General features: G+C 34.9%; 1 protein-coding gene across 2 annotated transcripts in view; it reads right to left on the bottom strand.

The window, feature by feature from the left end:
• The window catches only part of LOC149796189 (uncharacterized), a 57,697-nt gene that overhangs the window by 10,839 nt on the left and 24,676 nt on the right, over positions 1-22,182 (bottom strand). For both annotated transcript variants that reach the window (XM_089966134.1, XM_089966135.1), the window contains exons 6-8: positions 16,674-16,766; positions 13,202-13,368; positions 6,764-8,003 (exon numbers count right to left, since the gene is read on the bottom strand). In XM_089966134.1, coding sequence (XP_089822260.1) covers positions 6,764-8,003; positions 13,202-13,368; positions 16,674-16,766 — 1,500 coding nt within the window. The remainder of the gene's footprint in view (positions 1-6,763; positions 8,004-13,201; positions 13,369-16,673; positions 16,767-22,182) is intronic.

Below are 22,182 nucleotides of genomic sequence, written 5' to 3' on the forward strand. Positions count from 1 at the left end.
GATATAAACCCAATGTCAATATGACTTTCCATTTAGGAATTGTAACAATATCATAATTAGTCTTCCGATGTAAACCCAACGTCAATATGACTTTCCATTTAGGAAGAGTAACAATATCATAATTAGTCTTTTGATATAAACCCAATGTCAATATGACTTTCCATTTAGGAATAGTAACAATATCATAATTAGTCTTCTGATATAAACCCAATGTCAATATGACTTTCCATTTAGGAATTGTAACAATATCATAATTAGTCTTCCGATGTAAACCCAACGTCAATATGACTTTCCATTTAGGAATAGTAACAATATCATAATTAGTCTTTTGATATAAACCCAATGTCAATATGACTTTCCATTTAGGAATAGTAACAATATCATAATTAGTCTTCTGATATAAACCCAATGTCAATATGACTTTCCATTTAGGAATTGTAACAATATCATAATTAGTCTTCCGATGTAAACCCAACGTCAATATGACTTTCCATTTAGGAATAGTAACAATATCATAATTAGTCTTTTGATATAAACCCAATGTCAATATGACTTTCCATTTAGGAATAGTAACAATATCATAATTAGTCTTCTGATATAAACCCAATGTTAATATGACTTTCCATTTAGGAATAGTAACAATATCATAATTAGTCTTCTGATATAAACCCAATGTCAATATGACTTTCCATTTAGGAACTGTAACAATATCATAATTAGTCTTCCGATGTAAACCCAACGTCAATATGACTTTCCATTTAGGAATAGTAACAATATCATAATTAGTCTTTTGATATAAACCCAATGTCAATATGACTTTCCATTTAGGAATAGTAACAATATCATAATTAGTCTTCTGATATAAACCCAATGTCAATATGACTTTCCATTTAGGAATAGTAACAATATCATAATTAGTCTTCTGATATAAACCCAATGTCAATATGACTTCCACTTAGGAATAGTAACAATATCATAATTAGTCTTTTGATATAAACCCAATGTCAATATGACTTTCCATTTAGGAATTGTAACAATATCATAATTAGTCTTCCGATGTAAACCCAATGTCAATATGACTTTCCATTTAGGAACAGTAACAATATCATAGTTAGTCTTCTGATATAAACCCAATGTCAGTATGACTTCCACTTAGGAATTGTAACAATATCATAATTAGTCTTCCGATGTAAACCCAATGTCAATATGACTTTCCATTTAGGAACAGTAACAATATCATAGTTAGTCTTCTGATATAAACCCAATGTCAATATGACTTCCATTTAGGAATAGTAACAATATCATAATTAGTTTTCTGATATAAACCCAATGTCAATATGACTTTCCACTTAGGAATAGTAACAATATTATAATTAGTCTTCTGATATAAACCCAATGTCAATATGACTTTCCACTTAGGAATAGTAATAATATCATAGTTAGTCTTCCGATGTAAACCCAATGTCAATATGTCTTTCCACTTAGGAATAGTAACAATATCATCATTAGTCTTCTGATGTAAACCCAATGTCAATATGTCTTTCCACTTAGGAATAGTAACAATATTATAATTAGTCTTCTGATATAAACCCAATGTCAATATGACTTTCCATTTAGGAATAGTAACAAGATAACAATTAGTCTTCTGATATAAACCCAATGTCAATATGACTTTCCACTTAGGAATAGTAACAATATCATAATTAGTTTTCTGATATAAACCCAATGTCAATATGACTTTCCATTTAGGAATAGTAACAATATCATAGTTAGTCTTCCGATGTAAACCCAATGTCAATATGTCTTTCCACTTAGGAATAGTAACAATATCATCATTAATCTTCTGATGTAAACCCAATGTCAATATGTCTTTCCACTTAGGAATAGTAACAATATTATAATTAGTCTTCTGATATAAACCCAATGTCAATATGACTTTCCATTTAGGAATAGTAACAATATCATAGTTAGTCTTCCGATGTAAACCCAATGTCAATATGTCTTTCCACTTAGGAATAGTAACAATATCATAATTAGTCTTCTGATGTAAACCCAATGTCAATATGTCTTTCCACTTAGGAATAGTAACAATATTATAATTAGTCTTCTGATATAAACCCAATGTCAATATGACTTTCCATTTAGGAATAGTAACAAGATAACAATTAGTCTTCTGATATAAACCCAATGTCAATATGACTTTCCACTTAGGAACAGTAACAATATCATAATTAGTTTTCTGATATAAACCCAATGTCAATATGACTTTCCAGTTAGGAATAGTAACAATATTATAATTAGTCTTCTGATATAAACCCAATGTCAATATGACTTTCCATTTAGGAATAGTAACAATATTATAATTAGTCTTCTGATATAAACCCAATGTCAATATGACTTTCCATTTAGGAATAGTAACAATATTATAATTAGTCTTTTGATATAAACCCAATGTCAATATGACTTTCCATTTAGGAATAGTAACAATATTATAATTAGTCTTCTGATATAAACCCAATGTCAATATGACTTTCCATTTAGGAATAGTAACAATATCATAGTTAGTCTTCCGATGCAAACCCAATGTCAATATGACTTTCCACTTAGGAATAGTAACAATATCATAATTAGTCTTCTGATGTAAACCCAATGTCAATATGACTTCCACTTAGGAATAGTAACAATATCATAATTAGTCTTCTGATATAAACCCAATGTCAATATGACTTTCCATTTAGGAACAGTAATAATATCATCATTAGTCTTCTGATATAAACCCAATGTCAATATGTCTTTCCACTTAGGAATAGTAACAATATTATAATTAGTCTTCTGATGTAAACCCAATGTCAATATGACTTTCCATTTAGGAATAGTAACAATATCAAGACTTTCAAGCTGATGTTAGGTAAGTACCATTTATTATCAACTCGATATCAAACTGGATATCAGATAAGCACGATTTTATTTAAGGCCAACTAGACACCATAAGATGTGTTCCAGTGAAAACCCCATGCTTACAGGACTTTCTGTTCAGGAGTAGTAGTAACAAAATTTTCAAAATGGCCACTGTGGTGGCCATATTGGATATCAGAGCACACCATTTTCATTTAGGATCCAGTAGAATCGTAAGACATCTTTTAGTGAAACCTCCATGTTAATATGACCAATCACTCACAAGCAGCTTTTTTAAAGATCTTCAAGATGGCTGCTGTGGACATTATATTTGATGTCTGAACAGCAGCACTTTCTCATAGGACCAGCTAGATCTTAAAATGACTGTTTCTGTGTAGTTTCATGACAATTTTCCAAGTTGTTTCAGAAGAGTTCAAAAAAAAATTTGTGCTAATGGACAGGCAGATGATGGATGACTGATATTAGACAGGTTTTCTCCACACCTGCCTGTAATAGTCAATGATCCTGAAATCCATAAAAATTGGTATTTATGAACAATAGTGAGTTTACATTATATTTTTCGTCTCGTCAAGGAAAAAATTCAATATGTAAATAAAAAAATGAAATCCCAAAACATTTTGTAATCTGTAAACATTGCTATGGTGGATTACATTCAAAAGCATTACATGGATATTTTAATATAATGGCAATACCACAGCAATAGCTGCTGGTACGTGTTGAGTCTCTGACTATCTGATCAGGCAAGACAGAATTATACTTGAACCCTACACAAACTTAAACCAAACCTTGCAGCTTTTCAGTGCTTTCTCACCTGAACCCTACACAAACTTAAACCAAACCTTGCAGCTTTTCAGTGCTTTCTCACTTGAACCCTACACAAACTTAAACCAAACCTTGCAGCTTTTCAGTGCTTTCTCACTTGAACCCTACACAAACTTAAACCAAACCTTGCAGCTTTTCAGTGCTTTTTCTACACAAACTTAAACCAAAATTGCTATGTCAAGCTTCTGCTAAGGCATGCACACTGATGCCAAAATGACTGCAATGTCAAGCTTCTACCAAGGCATGCATACTGATGCCAAAATGACTGCAATGTCAAGCTTTTACCAAGGCATGCTTGACAAAAGATACTCAACGATTAAAGAGGTTCATGCTGCAAGGTCTTCTACTTTGAAATTCACATGCATATTCAGTTTTTACTTTCTTGAGACCTCAAGGAAGGAATAGTTATATAACAAGAGTCCCACGATGGGACTGATACTCTACTGTCCCAAAGCAACTTCCAGGAATTCAAAACAATTTCTTCTTTTTAATATCTGAATATTGTTGTTGTTGTTGTTGTTGTTGTTGTTGTTGTTATGGGATTTAATACCATTTTTCAGCACAAGATATGCTATACATGGCAGCCAGTATAAATGGTGGAGGAAGAAACGGAAAACCCCAGAAAGAACCACCGACCCACGAGAAGCTACTGGCAAGCTTTCTCATGTACCCAGATTGGCTGAGCCCGAGACTCAAATCTGAATATAGAAGTCATCTCTAATTTTTTAATGATTTTAAAATTAGCTTCTGTGGTGGCCATATTGGCAGATCTGCCAACACTAACAAGATGTCAGCAGTGCAGTTGATACATGCATTCTTCTACAAGTTAAACCAATTTTTAAGTATCATACACTGCTATTGTCAACTTGGAAAACATACAATACATTTACAAAGTTTAGAAGTGTGATCTTTGACTTGTGCAGTGAAGGTAAACATGTTCAACTGAAAAGTCTGTAAAGTACTCCCCATTTCAAGGGCCCCAGATGGCCAAGTGGTCTAAGGCATTTGCACTCATATATCTCACCTCTGTCTGCATGAGTTCGAGTCTTGGTTCAACAAATGTGGGCATATTAGAAAGCTTGTCAGAAGTCCTGGGTTCTTCATCTGCCAAATATACTGGCTGCCATGTATAGCATCATGTGAAGAAAAATGAGTTAAATCTTACAACCCCTCACAAAAAACACCTCAAGTACAGTTTTAGAAACTGCAGTTCCAAACCCCATGGACTTCAGTTGCTTCTAGCTGTCATCTTAATCTGATGATGTAATCCTTATTTTCTTGTTTGTTCTTTTTAATTTCATTTGGTGATGGAAACCATCTCTCCCACCATAAGACATACTTAAATCAACACAAGATATCTAACAAATGTAACTGTTACCTGACCTACTTTTTCCCCCAAGAATCTGAATATTCCCTTTTATACTTCACTGCTCAGTTTAAACTTTTTAAGAGGCTTATTGTCCCTTTGACCTTGAATATGTTTTCATTCCTTGGCCACCATTAATATTGTAGATAATTCTGTAAGCAACAGCTTGATAATGTAATTGTTTTGCACAAGACTTAAGGTTAAATTAAAACAGCCTGTATTAAATGTAAGATCTGCACCATTTTTATTCTGGATCAACTAGACATTTAGAAAACTTTTGTCAAAAACCCCATGCCAATATGACCATCCATTCTGGAGTAGTGACAAGATTTTAAAGATAGCTGCAATCATAGCTATCAAGGTCAGATCCATATCATTTCATTTAAAATCAACTAATAACATAATTAGTTGCTAATAGTCCTTCTGGTGAAAATCTCAAGTCAATATGCTTTTCTGTTTAGGAGAAGTAGTGATAACAAAATTTTCAAGATGGCTGCCATGGTGGCCATTTTGAATGTCAGATTAGTACAGTTATCATTTAGTACAAACTAGACATCATAAGAAGTTTTCTGGTGAAAGCATAAGTTCAACATGACTTTCCATCTAGAAGTAGCAATAACAAGACTTTAAAAACAGCTCCTGGGATGCACATGGTGGATGTCAGATTAGCATGATTTTCATTTTAAACCAACTAGACACCTGGCAAAAACCCAAAGCTGAAATGACTTACCATTCTGGAGGAATAGCAGTAAAAAGATTTTCAAAATGGATGGTGTGGTGGCCATTCAGATGTCAGATCAGCAACCAATTTCATTCTGGATCAACTAGACATTTTTCAGTAAAACCTCTACACTGATATGACCATTAAATCAGGGGAAGTTGTGATAAAAGGATTTTCAAAATGAACACTTTGGTGGCCATACTGGATGTTTTTTGGCAATGTTTTCATTTAGGACCAACCTGACATCATAAAAAGTCTTCTGGTGAAAATCTCATATTGATATGATAATCCATTCAGGAGAGGCAATAACAACATTTTCAAGATGGCTGCCTTGGTGGCCACACTGGATGTCCATGCAACACCATTTTCATCTGAGACCTGGGACCAAGTAGATATCATAAGAAGTCTTCTGGTGAAAATCCAATTATAATATGACTTTCCATTCAGAAGTAGCTGCAATAATATGATTTGCAAGGAAGCCACTATCGGAGCAGGGTATTTGCTGTCTGAACAGTACATTTAAAGACCAATCAGACTTTGGATGCATTTGTGGAAAGTTTATTTGCAATCCTTCAAGTAGTTTATGAGCAGGAATGATAACAAACTTACATTAATGGAAGGATGTAACATGGACAACAGGTCATCCCATAAGCACTTCTGGTTTATGACCAGAAGAGCAAGCAATAAATGATAGAGAAAAAAAAGAAGAAAAAAGAGTAGATGTTCTTATGCATTTTTGATAAACTCTGATCCTTTTCTGAGCAATCATCTTTGTTTTAAAATTGGTGCACCTAATGACCGTCCCTTGTGGGTCCACTTCTACATGGTTAAATAACTGATGTTCACCTTTTACCTTAATATCTTTTCACACTGAGATAGCACACAAGTCAGTTAATGGTTAATTACTAGTGTATGAAGACAAACCACTACCTACTTACCAAATATGAGCCTACTGTTTCCACAATAACAGTACGCTGCATGGACTTGCTCTTTGGTTGGATGGAGGGTGGTGGCATTGGAGGGATGACCTGGCCACGAGCTGCTGCCTTCCTCTCTTCACTGGCGACTGCTAAGCCAGAGGAGGATGGGGACAGTGAAGGTGTCTTTGGTGGATCTTCGGAGTCCTGAGGTTTAGAGGCGGGAGGAGAGGGGGTATTGCGTGGAGGAGACCTGCGAGGGCTGCTGACTGAACTTAAGTTGCTGATAGTCCTTTGTGGTGGAGATGGGGTCATTCTGGATGGAGATGGAGACTGTGATGTGGATGGCATTTCAGGAGTCATTGGCTGATCTTCATTAATAGACAAGGGGGTAATATCACCAGACTGGTCAATTGATTTCTTTACAGGAGAAGATGCCATCTTTGGCAATTTGCGGGTAGAACCTCGTGGACTCCTCCTCCGTTTGTATGGTCTTCGTGGTTTGGCAGCTTTTTTGGTCTGTGACGGTGGTGGTGGTTGTGGTGGTGGAACGAGAGGTTCAAACCGGCTTGAATTTTCATAAAACTCCAACTCAGTGGATGATTTTCTACCAATTTCTGGAGACCCAATGTCCTGCTCCTCTTCCTGGTTCTTTTCAGCCTGTTCCAAGTCATCTGTGAGATTATCAAAAACCCCATCCTGTGCAGGAATAGTCTCCTCCTCATCATCAAGTGAAGATATATTCTCTTTACTCAACTCCTGACTAGTATCCATTTCTTCTGATTTCTCTGCTTCTTTTTCTTCCTTCATTTTTTCCTCTCTTTCCAGCTGTAATTTTTTCTCTTCCAGCTTTCTTTCCAGTTCTTTACTTTTTCTTTCTAGCAATGCTTCCTTTTCAAGTTGTTCTGCTTTCTCTCTTTCCACCCTTTCCTTTGCTTCCTGTTCCAGCTGAGCTTTTTCCTTAGCCTCTCTTTCTTGTTGTGCTGCTCTCTCTCTAGCCTCTCTTTCCATCTGTTCAAGCCTATCTTTGGCTTCTTTTTCTTTAGCTTCCTGCTCCAGTTGTGCCTCTCTCTCCTGTGCTTTTCGCTCTTCCCTCTCTTTCCTTTCCTTCTTCACTTCCTCTCTATCCCTCTTTTTGGATGATTTGCTAGCTTTGCTTGAGGATGGTACTGGTGTTGACTCTTTATAGAATTCCTCTTTTATATTCCCCATTTCTTGATTCTTGTGTTCCCTGTCCTTGGGTGGCAATGGTTTAATAACTCTGTGAAGTAGAGGGAGAAATTATGTATCATTAATACTATCCTGCCAGTTTTTGTTATACATGTAATTTAATGTCTTGTGTGAAATCCCACCTGCTGTCATTAATCTTGATTTTGCTGATGTTATATCATGGAAACTGAAGAGGAAATACATTCAATATCTGCTTTTCAAAATATTGTGGAAATTTAGACAAGGTTTATTTGGAAAGAACATTCTAAAATTCTGCTACTATTTGATGCCCAGTTTTCAAAGATCACTCTTCTACAACATAAACAACATCCTTCTGTGTCTTATCTCACCAGTTTGAATTTCCTTACCATATGCTACTGATGTTTGCTTATGTTTTAAATTACATGACCTCTAGAGGAGATCTCTGACCTACTTTCCTACCTATGGGTTTGTAAAAGTGGCATCCCTTGTATTAAAAAAGAATTAATTGAAGGGATTGATGATCCAATGGCATAAAAGAGTTTGTTGCAATTCCCATTAAGTTTGTTTCTTCCTACCTTTACCCTTTCAAGTGCCAAGTATTTAAACCATCTAAGAAATTCTGGAGAAAATGCCAAAAAAATTATCTACTTAACTGAGTTGACATGTTGACAAGATAAGTGCAATACATAAATCTCTGTCATCATTTTTAACCTTAAACCTGATATAAGATAGACGATCAATGAGCTCATCTCTGATACTATCATTGATGTACCCACATGCTAAATTTATTGAAATCCGTAATTCAAAAAAAAAATTGACAAAAGAAATTAAAAAGGTGACTAAACTGGTCTCATTCAAGGTATTCTCCAGATATATCTACAAACTCTGGTTTGTTAAAACTAATATTTGTTTGTGTTACGCCTCCCAAATGGATAACTGTACCGTCTTGTGGACTGTCAACTTGTTTACTGAAAATCATTTCATGAAATAAAAAGTATGTTTGTTCAAGAATACTTACCAGATTAAAACATGTCAGGAGTATGTCCAACGTCTTGCAATGTCTTTAATCACCCTTGACTAATTTCCATTAAGGCATACACTACATCTTTGGGTGTGCTTTAAGCACCCTTGACTAATTTCCATTAAGGCATAAACTACATCTTTGGGTGTGCTTTAATCACCCTTGACTAATTTCCATTAAGGCATACACTACATCTCTGGGTGTGCTTTAATCACCCATGACTAATTTCCATTAAGGCATACACTACATATTTGGGTGCGCTTTAATCACCCTTGACTAATTTCCATTAAGGCATAAACTACATCTTTGGGTGTGCTTTAATCATCCTTGACTAATTTCCATTAAGGCATACACTACATCTTTGGGTGTGCTTTAATCACCCTTGGCTAATTTCCATCATGTCAAGCAAAAAACATTTTAGCATTTATGTTGTTAAAACATGCTTGATGATATAGCAAACATCTATTTTACCTTGGGAGGGAGGGGTTTGCAAGCTAGTGGATTATGATCAGGGAGGGATTTGCAAGCTAGTGGATTATGATCAGGGAGGGATTAGCAAGCTAGTGGATTATGATCAGGGAGGGATTTGCAAGCTAGTGGATTATGATCAGGTGATGTATCTGAAGAAGAAAAAAAAATGTAAACACAAAGTCTCATCAAATCCAACAAATCTGGGGGACACAAAAGTTTTGAGAGATATATTTGATGGTGCTTAATGCACTAGCTTTACTAAAAATAACCTCATCTTTTTTGCTTTAGCAGTTTTACTACCTAACCTTTTTTGTCTGCACTGTATTATCATTGTTTCCTTGGACACGAACGTCACTGTAATAAATGTTTATCAAGTATTCAAATAGTTTTTGAAAATACAAAAATTTGTTTGAAAAATATCTGATTGACCTAAGATAACCTGCACTATGGAATATTCTGTTTTCAAGTGTTCACTTATAATCTACCAGCATTTATTATAACAATTTCTATTTTTGTCTGAATTATTTTCTTTACAAAACAAATAATAAATTGATAAAATAACAGATTGTGTATACATGTATTTCCTTGAAATAAAATTATATCTTCATCTGCAAAGGTGTGGGTTCAATATGGAGAATACACTTCACTAGCAGCAGTTCAAGGATTGACACAACTACTCAGCTGGTTACCACTAAATTAAAATGTTTTGATTGCTAAATATGTTGTTATCATTGCTAGTGCCAACACAGACATGGATGAATGTGCACTAATTAAAGTAGCAGGTGCATTTTAATGTTTTATTCCTTACTAAAAAGCATGCAAGGGGTCAAGATTTCGGGGATACAGGACAAAACACTGCAGCAACAAGCAACTCCATGCTGAAGGAGCAACAGCGTCAACAAGGATATTCAAGAACTTGGCTTTGATTGATGTAAGCAAAGTTGCACAGTTGAACATTATAATACAAACAACTTTCCATCATGACAAATGTTGATTCTTTTCACTTGTGACACATTCAGAAAGCTGAAATCTTTGAGCATTTTGGCCTCTTTGATGCCATCCAAATCTCCAGATCAAATAATACTTCCTGATATGTTGAAAGATTTGTATGGAAATGCCTTAATAGGGATCTCCACAAATCACATAGAGTCAAGCAGATTGTCCAAGTAAGATGTGCAATTACACTATAAAGTAACTCACCCCAACAAAGTTTATGTTTTAAGCACTTCTTAATTCTCAAACCAAACCATGTGATACTTTAGCTATCACAAAAAGTGACTGCTTGGCTAGTTTTTTTAATTCACATCATTGGATTTATTTGTGTAGACTTAATGTCAGTGCCATTATTTTGTACAGGTGAGACAGAATGTATTTTAATGAACACCCCACTTCAATATCATTTAATCAATGTAACATGATTGAAAATCTGCCTATTTGCATATCGATATGTACAAAACTAGTATCAATTTCCATTTAAAAACGAACTGGTGTTTGGTAGTGAGTTTAGCCTTATCCCAAAGTTAGCCTCCATTGTGAAGATTAATCAAAAGTATAAGATGTCAAATTATTGGAGAATTTATTTTTTGCATGTGTACAATGGCCAAGCTGACAATACCTTGAAAAATCAACAATTCACAGGTGTGCAAACATGGGCGATGAAGGAGAGATTGCCCCTATTTTCAGCTGGACAGGTTCAACATCTTCCATGTGGATTCATTTCAGACACCAAGTATATGTGCATAGTGGTATCCAAAATATAATAGAAAGGAAAACAGTCTGTAGAGCTTTACTGAACCATAGTGCGAACACAACAAATCTGAAAACTGATTTGACTTGACATCACCCTACTTTTTCCCATTTCAATGCAAACACTCAAAGAGAAATTAAATCTGAAATATCTAATGCATTAGAAAACTGGTTGGATCTGGTCAACCTAATGCTACTAAAATGTTTGGAAGATAAAATAAATATCCAGCTAAGTCCCAATAAGCTCAACCAATTAAAAGCCAGACTGGATTTTTCATTCCATCTGATGCAGTCTCTGTCAATAGCTTATCACAGTATTTTCTGTTCAATACACTTCTCTAAGCGGTACATCTAAATTCAAGAGTATGAATTGGTGACTTGTCTACAGTGTCTAACCAGTCAAAAATCTTACTATGCATTACATGTTTTTAGCATTGTTTTCAAGATGATTTGTTGCAAGTTATATTTGATACTTCGAAGCTAATGGTTATGTATCTGAGTCCAACTGAATTCCAATAATTTCAGTAGGGAAATCATTCTGACATTAGCATTTATTGATGCTTTTCACATTTTTACTAACCAAGTATTTCATACTGATGTTGCGATATTCTAGTCCTGAGTCTAAGCATCATGCAAATTGTCTATGTCTTAGGAGATTAAGAAGTTTTCTTTTGAATTACTTTATTTTATTTCTAATAAAGGATACCATAAAACATTGGGAGGAGTTATAACAAGACTTTTAAGATGTTCAGCGTGATAGCCACATTGGGTGTGGTGTCACTGGTGCCATTTAGGACCAACTATATGTCAAAAGAAATCTATTAGTGAAATCCCTTATCCATAGGACCATCCATTTACAAGTTACAATGCTTTCTCCGATGGCCATCATAGCTGCTAGATTTGCACCATTTTTGTTTAAGACCAAAAGAAATGTCATAAAAAATTGCATTTGTAACCTCATGTTGATATCATTCAGGAGTAGTGATAACATGATTTGCAAGCTGATCAATGTTAGAGGGTCAGCATTTTCATCTAGAACTGGGGTGCACAACCTTTCTTGTCCAAGGGCCAGAGTGCATTTTCTAAGACCACTCAAGGGCCGCAAACACTAATTTCTTTAACATAATTACTGTTCACAGGCCAGATTTCTGTGTTGTTTTAATTTTCCCTGAGGGCCGGAAAGAACAAGCTCATGGGCCATACCCGGTCAGTGGGCCATGGGTTGTGCACCCATGATCTAGAAGAACCAACAAAACCTCAGGATGAAACAGTGTTTCAAGTTTTATACTTCCTCTAAGCAATTTAGCCACAGCTGCAATAAAAAAACAACTGCCAATGGCTGCTGAATATCAAATGGATGGACATATGCCAGACATAGGACTATAATATTAGTTCCACTGGTTGAAGACAAATGTCAAAGTCACTACTATTTAGTGATTATAAACAACGAAACATAGAAAGACTGTCTCCTTACGAAATACTGCCCTTAGTCTGCTATTAAGAAATGTACGTTCAAACATAATAATTTCAACTTCTACTGTAAAGTGTCCACTGCCACAGTTCCAATCCAGATGTAAAATTCAGTGTTTTTCTGCAATTATAATTTCAATGACCCAAAAAAATATGACTTAAATGAGACAACCTTAATGGCAGTAAATGAAAATATTTTTGTATGGAAAAGATGGAGTACTATATATACTCACTTATAAGACCAATCCAACTTCAAACTGCACAGATCCAGATCTGCTATCACATAATGCACTGGCAGATCTGGTTCTGTGCAGTTTGTTAAGAGAAATCAGTAGAACAATCAACTGCAGGCACATTCTGATTTGGCAGATCAGGATCTTTGTTGCTTGCAATTTGACTTAACTTATAAGCAAGAACATACTGTAAGATTATTGTGAATGGACTGTATGCATGACCATTCCATATCTATTCTTAAGTGCTTAACTGATGGAAACTAGAAAATATCAAGAGAACCTCTAATGATCTGGCTATTTAGTTACAGTACTGCTGGCAGTACTTACATTTTTGGGATAGGAGTATCACAGCGTTGTGAGGGTGATGACTCTGGGTGAGGGGACATCTTTGTCTCAGAGGTGATGCTGTAGTGACCAGGAGTAGATGGAGAGGCGCCAAAACGGATCTTCAAGATGGGGAATGATGGATGAGGAGAGTCTATGACATCTTTGTGCTAAAAAACACAACAATTATTCTGTTATCCATCCCCTGATGATATTAAATAAAGTTAAACAAAAGGCGCAACTGTGACAGTCATAAAGAGAACCTCCCCCATTGCTTAAATAGTTAAATTTGTAAAGAATACCACCATAACAGGAAGATGTTTCCAGATACACACGCACACCCCAAATGAAAATGTGCACATTCCAGGTGTAGATATGACCATGAAATCACCCATAACTCATCTGTAATAAATAATAAATTCTTTCATTTCTTAATACTGAAGGGGATGTGGGGGTGGGGGTGGCAGAGACTGAATTCCCAGAAAATTGTCTTCATTGTGGGTGTGCAGGATGAGTGGGATTTGGGTGTAGATATCCTATGAAATCTACCACCACCATCTGAAAACTTTTATGCTGTGAAATGATTAAGTGCCCTGAGGATGAGAGATCAGTATCCTATAAATTCCACCACTTCCCCTCATCACCATTTTCACTCTCATTGGCAGCTCCTGTAACAAACAGGCATTGACCTTTGGTCATCTAGGAATGGGAGATTCTCATGGAAACTGAATTCAGTTCTATACAGGATTTACTACTGATCATGTGACCATAAAAGCATAAATTCTGAATGATGATTATGTCCTTCTGTGTAAGCACTGGAAGAAATATTTGAAATTTTATGTAGTATGTAAAAAAAACTGGTATTTAATCAAGACTGTCAGTTGTCTAATTTCCTTTATAATGCACAAAGAACTTCATGTATCAAAGAAGACAAGAATGATTTATCAGAAAAGGGGGTGGAGAGGAGGAATGGCTGTGAGAGTGGATATCTAGTGACATTGCTATGGTGACCTTTTCTTTCTGTGATTTGCTCAGGAGGTGTAAAAAGCATGAAGAGAGGAAGGCAAGGCTTCTCTAAGCTTCCAACTGACTAAGTTTAAATGTCACAGCATATTAATAAGACTGAAAAGTTTGATAACTCATCTTGATATGGTAATGATGAAGACTAAAAAGATCTACAACACATCCTGACAAGGTAAGCATCAAAGACTGAAAATATTTATAATGTATCATGATAAGGTAACCATGTAAAGAAAGATAGCAAGAGATGATGAACGACATATATGGATGTAGGAGAAGAAAGCTTCACACATGAAAGAGAGAAGAACCCTTGAAATTAAACAGCTGCAAATGTTAGACTACATAAACTACAAAAACATGAACCCAAGTATTACTGAGATTAATGCCACAAAATTATGAAAATACATTCACGGAAAGTATGACACATCACATAATACAAACATAATACACATAGCTCCTACCACCTCTGTACCAGCATATTCTTTACTGTATGTTGTTGTTGTTATGGGGTTTAACACCATTTTTCAGCACAAGATAGGCTATACATGGTGGCCGGTATTAATGGTGGAGGAAGAACCAGGGAAAACCCCGGAAAGAACCACTGACCCACGAGAAGCTACTGGCAAGTTTTCTCACATATCCACATTGGCCGAGCCCGAGACTCGAACCCACGTAGACAGAGGTGAGATGACAGTGATCCGTGACGGAGAATGCTTTAGACCACTCGGCCACTCGGGGCCCCTTTTACTGTATGTACAGCAATATATTGCAAGAAATATTTTGAAACACAAATTTAGACCAAGTCATTTCAAATACAGACTTAGATGCATTCATTATGTGTAGATAGAATATTTGAAACACAGACTTAGACCAGGTCATTATGTGCAGATACATTTAGATTGTTTGTGTGTAGATACAATGTCTGAAAATCAGACCTAGACCAATGCATTATTTGTAGATACAATGTCTGAAAAAGAAACTTTGACCCAGTCATTATGTAGATACAATGTTTGAAATACTGACATTGACCCAGTCATTGTGTAGATACAATGTTTGAAATAAAGACTCTGACCCAGTCATTATGTGTTGATAAAATGTTTGAAATACAGACTTTGACCCAGTCATTATGTGGAGATACAATGTTTGAAATACAGACACTGACCCAGTCATTGTGTAGATACAATGTTTGAAATACAGACTTTGACCCAGTCATTGTGTAGATACAATGTTTGAAATACAGACATTGACCCAGTCATTGTGTAGATAAAATGTTTGAAATACAGACACTGACCCAGTCATTGTGTAGATACAATGTTTGAAATACAGACTTTGACCCAGTCATTGTGTAGATACAATGTTTGAAATACAGACACTGACCCAGTCATTGTGTAGATACAATGTTTGAAATACAGACAGTGACCCAGTAATTATGTGTAGATACAATGTTTGAAACACACACTTAGATATTTTGTGTATAGATAGAATGTCTAAATATCAGACCTGGACCAAGGCATTATTTGTAGATAAAATGTTTAAAATACAGATTTTCATTATGAGTAGATACAATGTTTGAAAAACAGACACTGACCCAGTCATTATGTGTAGATACAATGTTTGAAATACAGACACTGACCCAGTCATTGTGTAGATACAATGTTTGAAATACAGACTTTGACCCAGTTATTACGTGTAGATAAAATGCTTGAAATACTGACTTTGACCTAGTCATTATGTGTAGATACAATGTTTGAAATACAGACTTTGATCCAGTCATTATGTGTAGATAAATGTTTGAAATACAGACTTTGACCCAGTCATTACGTGTAGATAAAATGTTTGAAATACAGACTTTGACCCAGTCATTATGTGTAGATAAATGTTTGAAATACAGACTTTGACCCAGTCATTACGTGTAGATAAAATGTTTGAAATACAGACTTTGACCCAGTCATTACGTAGATAAAATGTTTGAAATACAGACTTTGACCCAGTCATTACGTGTAGATAAAATGTTTGAAATACAGACTTTGACCCAGTCATTATGTGTAGATAAATGTTTGAAATACAGACTTTGACCCAGTCATTACGTGTAGATAAAATGTTTGAAATACTGACTTTGACCCAGTCATTATGTGTAGATACAATGTTTGAAATACAGACTCTGACCCAGTCATTACGTAGATAAAATGTTTGAAATACAGACTTTGACCCAGTCATTACGTGTAGATAAAATACTTGAAATACTGACTTTGACCTAGTCATTATGTGTAGATAAATGTTTGAAATACAGACTTTGACCCAGTCATTATGTGTAGATAAAATGTTTGAAATACTGACTTTGACCCAGTCATTACGTGTAGATAAAATGTTTGAAATACTGACTTTGACCCAGTCATTATGTGTAGATACCATGTTTGCAAAAGTATTGAACTGGCAAGCACTACAAACAACAAACCTTTTTCTCTTCTTTATGTTTTTCTTTCCTGTCTTTTTCCTTGTCCTTGTCTTTTTTCTTCTTTTTCTTTCTTTCTTTCCTTTTCTCTTTGTCCTATAAAAAGCAGAGTTAATGATTTTCCTGAACTGGGAATAAATCAAGGGTTCCAAAGAAGGTTGTGTCTTGCCTCTGTAAGGCATTATGATTCTCCAGATGCAAGTAAGATAGGAACTGCTAACTTATATTATCAGGGTACAAACCTGTTACAACTTTCTTAATGCAGTCAAGACAGTAACTGCTAATGTAACTTATCATGGTACAAACCTGTACATATTTAAACAGTCAAGGCATGAACTGTTAATGCATTCTAGATACATGTGATTCTCCTTATGCAATCAAGTCAGGATCTTAACTAATGTATCACTGTACAAAGTAGTTATAATTTTTTTCATACTGCCAAGACAGGAACTGTTAATGCATCAAGGTAAAAACTAATCATGATTCTCTTCATGCAGGCATGACAGGATTAGCTAGTGTATCAGGGTACCAAATTTAGACATGGAGTGACACATTCCTCACCTTGGTAGGATAACACCAATGTCACAATGATGTGAATTTAAGGATATAAAAAGTGACTCTATGATAACTTTAAGACTTATTTCAGATCGTATTTACAGTAATATCTGCTCTTATGTGTCTTTGGTGCAGAAGCTGAAAATTCTGTATAACTTGCAAGAAAAAGATCCAAGCAGTATTCCTCATTTTAAGTGATGGATATTATAAATTTGCACATGAGTAATTATCATAATTTACCAACCATGACACAAAGCAATGCATCTGAGCTGCCACATTTAAGTCTGGTTGCTTGAACTTCATTATTGATGGAAATTTTCAATGCAAGTATATTAAACAAAAGGAAAAACAGTCAAGGTTCAAATCTGCAGAGATGATGTACTATAACTAAGCTGATTTTTGGATAAAAACACTGCCAAGGCAGCCATATATTTTGAAAGAGTATAATCTATAAGGAGTGTGATGTAGTAATATTCAACACAACTTGTACTAAAGCTACCAATGGAGACAAATATGTGGCTTTAAAAAAATGTACACACAACTTTTACGCTGTTACATATATGTCTCATTATTTATTGTTGAGACAAATAATTATTCCTATATACAGATGTCATAATCCTTTAGAAGCAATAAAAGCGTTAACTTTGCTAAGAAGTACTCAACAGTTACATCAAATGCAACATCGTATTGTTAGTATTGTGTATTAAAACTTGTCGATTTGAAACATCTCAATGCACCAAACAAATCTATACCTCTGTGAGACATTATCCTCCCTACTGTGTACTTTCTCCAAACTGTCTTTAATGGTGAAATTTGTATTACCTAAACAAATCATTATCTCTGTGAGTTTATCTCTTCCCAATTGTGTACTTTCTCCAAACTGTTTTTAATGGTGAAATTTGTATTACCTAAACAAATCATTATCTCTGTGAGTCTATCTCTTCCCAATTGTGTACTTTCTCCAAACTGTTTTTGTGGTGAAATTTGTATTATCTAATTTTAGCTTCATATAAAAAAGTACTTATGCACACAACACAACTCATCATCTAGTCATGATAATCAGTACAAAACCTAGGTGTTACTCTGGACAGTACTCTCACATTGCACCAACATGTCATGAACATATGCAAGGCTGCATATCTTGAGCTGAGACGCATCAGCTCAATTCGCAAATATCTTTCAGTTGATGCCACTAAAACACTTGTGTTTCAAGACTGGACTATTGTAACTCAATTCTGTCTGGTTCATCTCAATATCTACTCCAGAAACTTCAAAACACAGCTGCTCGGATCATACTTAGAGTACCACGATCAGAGCACACCTCCCCGCTGCTCTGTACCCTACACTGGCTATCCATTCGATCCAGAATCAAACACAAAGCTTGTTCTCTGTGCTACATTTCACTGTCAGACTCTAGTCCAACATACCTATCTGACCTCACCAATGTGTACACACCAGCAAGATACTTACGCTCCTCTTCTGACAATTGTATATTCATTATTCCCACTATGAAAACAAAGTCATATGGACAGCATTCTTTTGCATACCAGGGCCCAGCAACATGGAATGAATTGCCCACTGAACTTAGACACAAAGACACAGTGATCACGTTCAAGAGGGCTCTCAAAACTCACTTATTTTGACAGCAAGAACAAACTTAATAATGTTTCCTACCTGAAATATTCTCAGCATATTTTTTATTTTTTAATGTTTTTCTAATTTCATGTTGTTTGTTTTTGTAATAATATTATTATGTTTCTTATCTTAAGGGTGTTGTCTAATGTTGTAAAGCGCTTAGAGCTTCTAAAGATTAGGCGCTATACAAAGTCCTCATTATTATATGAATATAACCAAAGACAAGGACATAATGGTAATTTGCTATTATCTTTTAAATTGCCAGTTCTTGTTATATTGTTTGTATTGATAAAACTGCTAATTCTGTATGCATGATGGGTAGAGGAAGGAACAGGAGAGAGGGACTGTAATGTGTAATTTGAAAGTAAACAGAGTAGACTAGATGCATAACATCAGTTTTCAGTGACTTTATTTCTGTAAATAAAATCATAAATATATGGTTCAAATTTAGAAATGGGGCTAGGTTCAAAGTATACACACTGTAACCCATAGATTCGGAAACTGTCTGCTTCGACTGTTGACCACTGACCGTTGGACAGTCAGAGCAGAATATCTGATGCATGACTCACTCACAGCTATGTTTAAAATCAACATTATTAACAAGGTTTGATTAAATTAGTGCTTCAATGGCAATTTATTGCTAAATCTGCAACAGCTTTATTTCTTCTTGTTTAATTAGAATTCTAGGTCATCACCATACAAAATAAATAAATTTAAGAGTAATAGGTATTTTAATGTGAATAACTGCAATCTGATCACAATAAAATAATTTCATACAAGTATACATTTTATCAAAACATTACCTAAAACAAATAATTCTAAATAAGCTACCATATATACTCGCGTATAAGCTGAATAATTTAGGAAAAAATAAAGGCCTGGAAGAAGGGTGGGAGGTCGTCTTATCTGCGGGCTAATGTCTAAACTTGACAGTTTTTAGGTCTTTTTGTTGACTACTTTAACGGCTGTAAATATTCGGACACAAAACAATAATTTTTTCCTTGTTCTATGACATCGGCTTGTAAAAAGAAAAGTAACTTTCGGTCACCCAACAATTATCTAACTGTTAAAAAGTATTAAAATTGATTTTGTTACTATTTTGCATGTGCAAATTTTTTTATTTCTCCAACATGAAGTTAAATAAAGAAATATAAAGACTTCATAATTTGTGGGCGGGTTGAGTTTACCAGGGAGACCCTGCTGAACTGTAATGTACAGTACTTACACAGTGCAAAGCGTGCTTTGCATCACTTAAATCCTTACTTATTCCCAAACAAAGATGCAGATTTTGCTTTATTCATTGTTTTGACCAAACTGCATTCTTCCAAACAGCATTTCAGATAGTCGTGAATAGCTGTTTCATTTATGCTGAATCACACTCTCACGAGTTACTCATTTTCAATGATATAAGCGATCCTACAAATTGAGTAATATTTTTTTAAACTTTTAATTGTACAAGGCACATAAATATAATTTACAGGTTCACGAAGAGTGGTAATAATAAAGGCTAAAATTCTCATATAGTTCAACTAAGATCAACACCAATCAATGTTAGCTAAGTGTTTTAGCTGAACAAACATCATAACTTTCCACACAATGGAAAGCTTGATGTTTTGGCATCTCCTATGTTGATAGTCAGTAAATTTGTCTTTTGTTTTGCGACAGCAGCAGAGGCCAGTTAATCATTAAAACCCTGAAACTGGCATGTGATAAAAGGAAATTTTGACCGGTAACTATACTAGTACGTTGATGTGTAATTGCCTTTTATTCCATAATTTTAGCACGATTACCATAGTTTTGTAAAACGGGGTGTATGAACTTCTCAAAAACCCAGTAGGGAAACTGATTAATAAAATAGAGATTGGGAACTAAAATGGGGAGGTTTTTCGTGGTATTTTTAAAGCCTTGTTTTCACTAAATATTGATCAATCTTCCTGGTCCAATATGCATGAAATTCGCAAAAAGACTCGCCATCTCTCCTTGTGGCATGCGCTAATTCCCCCCAGGTGTGCCCTATTTTCATATTCTGGTCAGCTGTGGTCAAACTGCACAATAACTAAAGATTAGTCTTAAATAAACAAGCGAGAAAGCCAGTGTGACTAATTAACAGTTAATCCTTATCCAAACAACTATTTTGTGAAAACAATTGGCCCTCTGCTGTTATTCAATGAAACCACATTCTACAATATTGTGTGTTACGCAAGCACCAATAATTGATTGGCAGACAAAGGATTCCCAATTCTGTTAAACTAAAGGTACCAAAATAACCAGCCTCATGGTACCGTACATGTGGCAACTATTTTCCCCTCTTTGTATATCCGACCTTATTGCCAACACATAAAGCATTTAATATTGTTCATTATAAAACATGTATTCTGAATTAGTTTTTTGAGGACACATTTGCTGAATGGCATGTATTTCATTCATTCTCTTAATTTAATGATGGTAATTAACATTGGTATATTCGGTATAAAAATGCCAGGTGTTCACATGTGTAAGTTTCTTTCGAAGGAATGGTGCCACATCATATGGAGTTAAAGCATACGTAGTGAAAATTCTTGGGATTGAAATTAATTTTGGACGATTTTATTGTTGTGTTTTTTTTTGTTTTTTGTCCTGGTTTATTTTACTATTTTGTATTATTATAGCGGTAAACAAAACTCATTAATTTATGTGAATAATGTTTAAACTTGACATTCTAATTAGTGAAGAAGCGAATTCTTTAAAGTAATTGTCACAACAATAATTCACAGGTGATACAACAGAACATGTAGGACTTTTCTTGTTTAGAAGAAATGGAAATCGAAGACGTAATGTAATAATCAGGAGTTCTCTGCAAAACTCGGAAGACATTATCAAACTGGTAGGCAGGCATGGAGCAACCCCAAAAATAGGGAGTTTTTTTCCCCCCTCCTGGCATCAAAGTCGATAGCTATGGTGTAAAGTCGTTACATCAAAGCAAACTACAACTCAGCTTTTATGGTATTAGCATAACTTTTGAAGCATTATTTCTGAAACTTTATTATTGTATTTTGGAGATATCATTAAAGTTTAGCGCAATGGTTCCCATGATTCGACTCCAAGGGATGTACTTAATTCAGCACGTAATCAAATCTACAATGTACATGCGATAGTACCATTATGTAAATACGTTCAGCAGCCTAATCGCGAGAGCTGAATCAAACCGTATTGTTTGTTCATTGTGTTGTCATACTGGGATTACAAGTTAGGTATCTACATTGTCAAAGCAAAGTAAAAACATAATTACCGGTGCACTGATACAAAATTTCCAATGCAATAATGCATAAACAAACAATAATTC

This window comes from Sinohyriopsis cumingii, chromosome 7 (assembly GCF_028554795.1).
Source record: "Sinohyriopsis cumingii isolate HCF-2022 chromosome 7, ASM2855479v2, whole genome shotgun sequence".
NCBI classification, from domain to species: Eukaryota; Metazoa; Mollusca; class Bivalvia; order Unionida; family Unionidae; genus Sinohyriopsis; species Sinohyriopsis cumingii.